We start from the raw sequence: 10,000 nt of genomic DNA on the forward strand, positions 1-10,000 counted from the left end.
CCCAATGAATGTGTTTTTCAAAACGCTGTTTGTAGTGATCCCACACTCACTAAAGTCTCCGATGGGGAATGTGGTGAGGAAGATTTAGGAATCTTTTTTTAATTTTTGTTTTTTAGGATTTTATATCTTATTCAACTGCCATATCTCTCTCTCTCTCTCTCTCTCTCTCTCTCTCTCTCGTGATCCACATTAATCTATCCCTCCAAAATTAGTATATTTCTCTCTCTCTCTCTCTCTCTCTCTCTCTCTCTCTTGATCCACATTAATCTATCCCTCCAAAATTATCATATTCTCTCTCTCTCTCTCTCTCTCTCTCTCTCTCTCTCTCTCTCTCTCTATATATATATATATATATATATATATATTTAATCAATTAAATCAATTCTACCCTTTACAAAAATCTTCAGCATATCAAATTCCCTAACCATTAACAATTAATCAATCATTCTTTTCTATATTATTAAAAGGAAATAGAAATCAAATATACAAATCCATATTGAAAACTATAAAAAGTAATTATTCTTCTCTATATATTAAAAAGGAAATAGAAATCCAAAATGCAGATCTCGAACAGTTAAAGTGAAAACATTTTCATATTGAAAACCATCAACAATTAAGCATTGTTTTTTATATTATTAAAAGAAAATATAAATCCAAAATGCTGATTTCAAACAGTCGAAGTAAATCACTTTCATATTTCTTTTCTATATTTCTATAGGAAATGGAAATGGGAATGGAAATGGAAATGGAAATGGAAACCCGAACTGCAGACCAAGCCCTATCTGCCCACTTAACTACAGCCCCATCTGTGGGAGCGACGGAAAAACGTACGGCAACGAATGTGACTTCAGGAACGCGGCCTGCAGCAACCCTAGACTTGAACAGCTTTTCAGTGGAGAATGTGGTGAGTAGGATTTTAGTCTTTTTCTAAAGACGTCCTGCTAAATTTAGTATTTCAGTCATTCATATGATTCTCTTGGCTATTTTTCATGCAAATTCAGTTGTAGAACCTTCTTGCTTTTTGGAAAAATCTTCATTTAAGACGTCCTGCTAAATTTAGTCTTTCAGTCATTCCTATAATTTTCTAGTCTCCTTTTCATCCAAATTTAGTTGTAGAACCTTCTTGCCTTTTAGCAAAGTCTTCGATTTAAGAAGACTATGTATTCATCCCATAGTTGTTTATTTATTTGTTTGCAAGAAAGTTTGCACAAAAACTACTGTACCAATTTTGATTAAATTTGGTATTCATGTTGAGTATAACCCAAGGATGAATCTTTACTCAATTCAGTTGTAAAACGTTGTTGCCTTATAGCAAAGTCTTCGATTTAAGAATGGTATGTATTCACTCCATGGTCGTTTATTTATTTGTTTGTTTGAAAGTTTGCACAAAAACTAGTGTACCAATTTTAGTTAAACTTGGTATTCATATTGAGTAGAACCCAGGGATGAATCTGTACCAAATTCAGTTGTAGAACCTTGTTGCCTTTGACAAAATTGAAGATTTAAGAAGGGTGTATATTCAATCCATAGTCGTTTATATATTTGTTTGTAAGAAAGTTTGCACAGAAACTACTGTACCAATTTTGATTAAATTTGGTTGTCCTGTTGCGCATGACCCAAGGATGAATCTTTACTCAATTCAGTTGTAAAACGTTGTGGCCTTTTAGCAAAATCTTCGATTTAAGAATGGTATGTATTCACTCCATGGTCGTTTATTTATTTGTTTGTTTGAAAGTTTGCACAAAAACTACTGTACCAATTTTAGTTAAACTTGGTATTCATGTTGAGTATAACCCAATGAGGAATTTGTACCAAATTCAGTAGTAGAATCTTGTTGCCTTTGTCAAAATCGAAGATTTAAGAAGGGTATGTATTCACCTCATGGTCGTTTATTTATTTGTTTGTAAGAAAGTTTGCACAAAAACTACTGTACCAATTTTGATTAAACTTGGTAGTCACGTTGAGTATAACCCAAGGATGAATCTGTACCAAATTCAGTTGTAGAATCTTGTTGCCGTTTAGCAAAATCTTCGATTTAAGAAGGGTATGTATTCTCTCCATGGTCGTTTATTTATTTGTTTGTTATAAAGTTTGCACAAAAACTACTGTACCAATTTTAGTTAAACTTGGTATTCATGTTGAGTATAACCCAAGGATGAATCTGTACTCAATTCAGATGAAGAATCTTGTTGCCTTTGACAAAAGCGAAGATTTAAGAAGGGTATGTACTCATTCCATGGTCGTTTATTTATTTGTTTGTTTGAAAGTTTACACAAAAACTAGTGTACTAATTTTGATTAAACTTGGTAGTAATGTTACGTATGAACCAAGGATAAAGTACATTTAAATACATGTACGCATCAGTACTTTGAAAATAATAACAATGTTAATTAAATGGCAAATATTATGTTAGTTTATTTTTTTTTATTTATTTATTTTTTTTTTTTTTGTGAACATTACACAACAAATATTAAACCAATTTCAACATGTGGTGGACATGTTAAATATGACCCAAGGACAAATCAATTAGATTTTGAAATGAAAATACGTCTAATTTCTATTTTATACATTTTTTTTTACTTTATAATGGTATTATATTTTCCAAGGTGTAATTATCTACATTATAAAGTTTTTTAACTTTCTATACGTGTTCTTTTTCTCTTTAAAGATTTTTTTTTAAAAAGGACTTTTTATGCATTCTAAATATGTCTTTTCTACTTTCTAAAGTTGTTTTTTTCTATTTCTTGAAGGTGTTATACAGCTCTTTTGCTCCTTTCTAAAGCCGGTTTTCTACTTTCTAAAGCTGTTTTTCTACTTTATTAAGGTGTTTTCTACTTTTAATGTGTTCTACTTTTTAAAGGCGTTTTCTACTTTTTTCAGCTGATTTGCTACTTTTTATAGGTGTTTTGCTACTTTATAAAGATGTTTTTCTACTTTGTAAGTGTGTTCTACTTTTTAAAGCTGGTTTTCTACTTTATAAAGCTAATTTTCTTCTTTCTAAAAGTGTTCTTATACTTTCCCAAAGGTGTTTTTCTACTTTTTCAAAAGTGGATTTTCTACTTTCTAAAGGTGTTCTTCTACTTTCCTAAAGGCCTTCTTCTACTTTCCAAGCCTTTCTTTCTACTTTTTAAAGCCTCTTTTTCTACTTTATAAAGTGGATTTTCTACTTTCTAAAGGTGTTCTACTTTCCTAAATGTCTTTTTCTACTTTTTAAAGCCTCTTTTTCTACTTTATAAAGTTGATTTTCTACTTTCTAAAACTGTTCCTCTACTTTCCAAAGGTCTTTTCCTACTTTTTAAAGCCTTTTTTCTACTTTATAAAGTAGATTTTCTACTTTCTAAAACTGCTCTTCTACTTTCCAAAGGTGTCCCAACCCTTTTTCTACTTTTTAAAGTGGATTTTTTACTTTCTAAACTGTTCTAATACTTTCCAAAGGTGTCCCCAACCCCTTTTCTACTTTTTTAAAGTGGATTTTCTACTTTCTAAAAGCATTCTTCTACTTTCCAAAGGTGTCCCCAACTCTTTTTCTACTTTTTAAAGTGGATTTTCTGCTTTCTAAAACTGTTCTTCTACTTTCCAAAGGTGTCGCCAACCCTTTTTCTACTTTTTAAAGTGGATTTTCTACTTTCTAAAACTGTTCTTCTACTTTCCAAAGGTGTCCCCAACCCGCTCTGCAAACAAACCCTCTTTTGCCCCTCGACCTACGACCCAGTGTGTGGTTCCAACGGACAGACTTACGAGAACGATTGTGTCTTTTCCAACGCTGCCTGTTCCATCCCTGACCTGAGGATGGTCTCTGACAATCAATGCAGTGAGTGGTAGTTTACCTTAAGAGATTGTGGACTGATTTATTGGATTTTGTTGATGATGTGCAAATCTGTTTGATTGGTATAGAATAGGGTTATAGGATAGAGATGAATATTAGGGAATAATTGACTAGTAATCCTAAGAATCTGTTATATATATATATATATATATATATATATATATATATATATATATATATATATATATATATCATCCTCATCTTCATCAGCCGTTTCTAGTCCACTGCATGACAAAGCCCTTAGACATGTCCTCTCTCTCTCTCTCTCTCTCTCTCTCTCTCTCTCTCTCTCTCTCTCTCTCTCTCTCTCTCTCTCTCTCTCTCTCTCTCTTATGTATATATATGTATATATATGTATATATATATATATATATATATATATATATATATATATATATATATATATATATTCAAATAAGCCATATACTTTTTATGTATTAATGTCTGGATTCTCTCAATGACCTCGGGATCAGATCCCCAGGCGAAATCACACAAAGACAATAGCTTCTGACCGGCCGGGAATCAAACCCTGGTCCAGGAAACTTGCATGAACAGTGACATACCACTTGGCCACCTAATATTTGTGTATGCATATATTTATGTGCATCTGCACGGACGCTGGTCTGTAACATGCCTGATCCACCAGATAATGTAGTCTACATATTTATAAATATATTTTAAAGTATATATATGCCTTTTACCCCCAATGGACGTACTGGTACGTTTCACAAAACTCATTCCTTTACCCTTTTGGCCGTACTGGAACGTCCTTTAAAAAAACTGCTATTTACATTTTTTTTGCATATTTTTGATGACTTTATGAGAAACTTCAGGCATTTTCCAAAAGAATTAGACCAACCTGACCTCTCTATGACGAAAATTGAGGCTGTTAGAGCAATTTAAATAATATATATTGCAAATTGTGCTTGAAAAAAAGAAAACCCCTGGGGGTTAAAGGTTGGAAAGTTCCAAATAGCCTGGGGGTTAAGGGTTGGAAAGTTCCAAATAGCCTGGGGGTTAAGGGTTGGAAAGTTCCAAATAGCCTGGGGGTTAAGGGTTGGAAAGTTCCAAATAGCCTGGGGGTTAAGGGTTGGAAAGTTCCAAATAGCCTGGGGGTTAAGGGTTGGAAAGTTCCAAATAGCCTGGGGGTTAAGGGTTGGAAAGTTCCAAATAGCCTGGGGGTTTAACACAATCAGACAGTATATACAAACACCCCTATTCTTCCATCACCACAGGTTCGCAAAGACCAAATTGTCCTCAGATCTGTCCAGCCAACTACGTTCCCGTCTGTGGCAGTGATGGACGGACGTATGGCAATGCTTGCAATCTCGGAGTGGCCTCTTGCAATAACCCGTCCATTAGGAAGGTTTCTGATGGAGAGTGTGGTAAGTTCAAATTGATAATTTTAGTTTTTCTGATATTTTATGGGTTTGAGAATTGGAGATTATTTTTTAGGGTTGTATGTTGTGAAAGGTGTGATGATGATAATAATAATAATAATAATAATAATAATAATAATAATAATAATAATAGTAGTAGTAGTAGTAGTAGAAGTAGTATGTGGTAGTAGTAGTAATAGTAGATACAAAACTGCCACTAGAGTGCTATTATTATTATTATTATTATTATTATTATTATTATTATTATTATTATTATTATTATTATTATTATAATCATCCTCTTATAAACCATTCAGAAGATGAATCCCCTACTGAAATGTATTCATACTAACTATATAAATCTTCCTCCAATCATATCTACATTTGTAAAATGTATGATAAATGAATGAAAATTAATAATATGAATTTATTCTGTTTTTCAGGTTTCATGGGAAGAATAATGTCGTTTATTCAAAATAATCTCTAAGTAATCTCAGGTAATCTCAGTTAATCTCAGATATGAATTAATATTGTTTATTTATGAAAACTTCTCAGACATGAATTAATGTCTTATTATTTATGAAAACTTAATTATACTATGAAATGTATTCTTATATATTTGATTATGGTCTCAGATGAATTAAATAAGCTATTGTTTATATTAGTTTTGCTGGTAAATGAGGTGAGAAGGATTAAATTAATTTGAAATAATTGAAGTTTGATATTATAGAGCCTGGGAAAAAAAATTAAATATTTTCAATTTTCCAATAGATTCACGATGATATCCTGGTATATAATTGTGAATTGGTTATATATTATAATCAGATCAACAACAACAACAACAACAACAAACACAACAGGAAAAACAACAACAACAACAACAACAAACACAACAGCAACAACAACAACAACAAGAATAACAACAACAACAACAACAACTGTAGTACTTTCTAGTCCACTGTAGGACAAAAAGTTGGGTTTGGCCATTTCCATCACCACGCTGGCCACTGTGGATTGGTGACGGTGGGAAACTTATGTCTGATCGCTCACAAAAAACCAACCTAGTATGGGTGGCCTTGACTAGTACAGGTTTGCTGATCACAGTTTTATATAAGGCGATACATAAACCCTTTTACCGTGTTAAGGTATCCTCATTCAGAAAGGTGTATATATATATATATATATATATATATATATATATATATATATATATATATATATATATATATGTGTGTGTGTATATATATATATATATTTATATATATATATATATGTATATGTATGTATAATATATGTATATATGTATAATATATATATATACATATATATATATATATATATATAAATTTATATATATATAAATATATATATACATATATATATATATATATATATATATATATATATTATACATATATACATATATTATACATACATATACATATATATATGTAAATATATATATATACATATATATATATATATATATATATATATATATATATATATATATTCATATAAGACAGAAATACCTTTTAATATCAGGTTCTCTCTGCCTTGGGATCAGAGCCCTAAGGGAAGAATCAACTTCATGATAATAGCCTATGGTCGGCCAGGAAATCGAACCTGGATCCAAGAAACTGAGGTTCCAGTATGTGTATATGTGTGTTTCATTTTATATGTATAAGTTTCTACTTATATAAAAAAACTAAACCAAAATCTTATACGAAATACCAATAAAAACATCAGCTCTATCAAAGTTTTCAAAATCAAGAATGCTGACATGGTTAATTTAATAATGTATGTATAAGTTTCTACTTATATACAAAAACTATACCAAAATATTTTACGAAATACCAATAAAAACAGCTATAATAAAGTTTTCAAAATAAAAAATACTGAAATGGTTAATTTAATAATGTCCTCTAATTAATTATGCTAATTACTGGTTAATTTAATAATGTCCTCTAATTAATTATGTAAATTACTGGTTAATTCAATAATTTCCTTTAATTAATTATGCTAATTACTAACGGGCTCTTTTCCGCAAATATGCCTTTACTTATAACTTGGTGACCCTCTGCAGAAGTTATTCAAAACTTAGAGAGCTTTTAATTAGTGAGTTTCCTAATTACAGGAAGGAGACTTTATCAGTTGAAAGCGCTCTAGGGAAGATGAGGATACTAATTGTGGTAAAGTTTTTGACGGAGAATAGAGAGTGATTGTTAGGAATTTCATTTGCCTTGTGGATATTTCATAGAGCTTTGTCTTTAATATATGTATGTATGCATATATATATATATATATATATATATATATATATATATATATATATATATATATATAGGCCTATTGAGTGTAGTTGGAAAAGTGTATGGTAGAGTAATGATTAATAGGATTAAGGATAAAACAGAGAATGCAATCTTGGAAGTACAGGGTGGTTTTAGAAGAGGTAGGGGTTGAATGAATCAGATTTTTACAGTTAGGCAGATATGCGAGAAATATTTAGCAAAAGGTAAGGGGGTGTATGTTGTGTTTATGGATCTGGAGAAAGCATATGATAGAGTTGATAGGGAAGCAATGTGGAATGTGATGAGGTTATATGGAGTTGGTGGAAGGTTGTTGCAAGCAGTGAAAAGTTTCTACAAAGGTAGTAAAGCATGTGTTAGGATAGGAAATGAAGTGAGTGATTGGTTTCCGGCGAGAGTGGGGCTGAGACAGGGATGTGTGATGTCGCCGTGGTTGTTTAACTTGTATGTTGATGGAGTGGGGAGAGAGGTGAATGCTCGAGTGCTTGGACGAGGATTAAAACTGGTAGGCGACAATGACCATGAATGGGAGGTAAATCAGTTGTTGTTTGCGGATGATACTGTACTGGTTGCAGACACAGAAGAGAAGCTTGACCGACTAGTGACAGAATTTGGAAGGGTGTGTGAGAGAAGGAAGTTGAGAGTTAATATGGGTAAGAGTAAGGTTATGAGATGTACGAGAAGGGAAGGTGGTGCAAGGTTGAATGTCATGTTGAATGGAGAGTTACTTGAGGAGGTGGATCAGTTTAAGTACTTGGGGTCTGTTATTGCAGCAAATGGTGGAGTGGAAGCAGATGTACGTCAGAGAGTGAATGAAGGTTGCAAAGTGTTGGGGGCAGTTAAGGGAGTAGTAAAAAATAGAGGGTTGGGCATGAATGTAAAGAGAGTTCTATATGAGAAAGTGATTGTACCAACTGTGATGTATGAATCGGAGTTGTGGGGAATGAAAGTGATGGAGAGACAGAAATTGAATGTGTTTGAGATGAAGTGTCTAAGGAGTATGGCTGGTGTATCTCGAGTAGATAGGGTTAGGAACGAAGTGGTGAGGGTGAGAACGGGTGTAAGAAATGAGTTAGCGGCTAGAGTGGATATGAATGTGTTGAGGTGGTTTGGCCATGTTGAGAGAATGGAAAATGGTTGTCTGCTAAAGGTGATGAATGCAAGAGTTGATGGGAGAAGTACAAGTGGAAGGCCAAGGTTTGGGTGGATGGATGGTGTGAAGAAAGCTCTGGGTATTAGGAGGATAGATGTGAGAGAGGCAAGAGAGCGTGCTAGAAATAGGAATGAATGGCGAGCGATTGTGACGCAGTTCCGGTAGGCCCTGCTGCTTCCTCCGGTGCCTTAGATGACCGCAGAGGTAGCAGCAGTAGGGGATTCAGCATTATGAAGCTTCATCTATAGTGGATAATGTGGGAGGTTGGGCTGTGGCACCCTAGCAGTACCAGCTGAACTCGGTTGAGTCCCTGGTTAGGCTGAAGGAACGTAGAGAGTAGAGGTCCCCTTTTTGTTTTGTTTCATTTGTTGATGTCGGCTAACCCCCAAAATTGGGGGAAGTGCCTTTGGTATATGTATATATATATATATATATATATATATATATATATATATATATATATATATATATATATGTATGTATAAATATATATATATATGTATATATATATATATATATATATATATATGTATATATATATATATATATATATATATATATATATAAATATATATATATATATATATATATATATATATATATAAATATATATATATATATATATATATATATATATATATATTTACATAGGATTTTATATATATATATATATATATATATATGTATATTTATACACACACACACACACATATATATATATATATATATATATATATATATATATATATATATATATATATATATATATATTTATACACACACACACACACATATATATATATATATATATATATATATAAATATGGAGAAAGACCTTGTGTGTGTGTTAATTTTCACTAAAACTTTAAAATGAAAATCAATAAAAATCGTATGAGTAATTTTTTCAGTACAAAATCGTCGAGAATCTATATATTCTGATAAAATTGTGTAAATTTAGTCATATATATATATATAAGCTGAGAGAGAGAGAGATTGAGAGAGAGAGAGAGAGAGAGAGAGAGAGAGAGAGAGAGAGAGAGAGAGAGAGAGAGAGAGAGAGAGAGAGAGAGAGAGAGAGATAATTTTAGTGGGTTTAGGATTTAGAGTAAAATACCATTTTCTTTAAATATCATTTTCTATCATCGTAGAAAATGTATCATGGTAGACTACAATATAATTTAGCCTCATACTTTCTTTCATATCGTATTGCATATATTTTATAATATTCAGTGCTTACGATAATTTTACACGATGGCAGATACTTTCATATTAAATTAGTAGTTATATTGATACTTAATTTTTTCATATTAATTAAATAAAAGTTATTTTTTTC

General features: G+C 31.7%; 1 protein-coding gene across 1 annotated transcript in view; it reads left to right on the forward strand.

Moving 5' to 3' along the window:
* Nucleotides 1-5,692, forward strand: part of LOC137623547 (agrin-like) — a 36,312-nt gene extending 30,620 nt beyond the window's left edge. The window contains exons 15-18 of the mRNA XM_068354380.1: nucleotides 719-904; nucleotides 3,656-3,811; nucleotides 5,062-5,211; nucleotides 5,649-5,692. Of these exons, the coding sequence (XP_068210481.1) occupies nucleotides 719-904; nucleotides 3,656-3,811; nucleotides 5,062-5,211; nucleotides 5,649-5,692 (536 nt within the window). The remainder of the gene's footprint in view (nucleotides 1-718; nucleotides 905-3,655; nucleotides 3,812-5,061; nucleotides 5,212-5,648) is intronic.
* Nucleotides 5,693-10,000: the final 4,308 nt, after the last annotated feature.

This window comes from Palaemon carinicauda, chromosome 30 (genome assembly GCF_036898095.1).
Source record: "Palaemon carinicauda isolate YSFRI2023 chromosome 30, ASM3689809v2, whole genome shotgun sequence".
NCBI classification, from domain to species: Eukaryota; Metazoa; Arthropoda; class Malacostraca; order Decapoda; family Palaemonidae; genus Palaemon; species Palaemon carinicauda.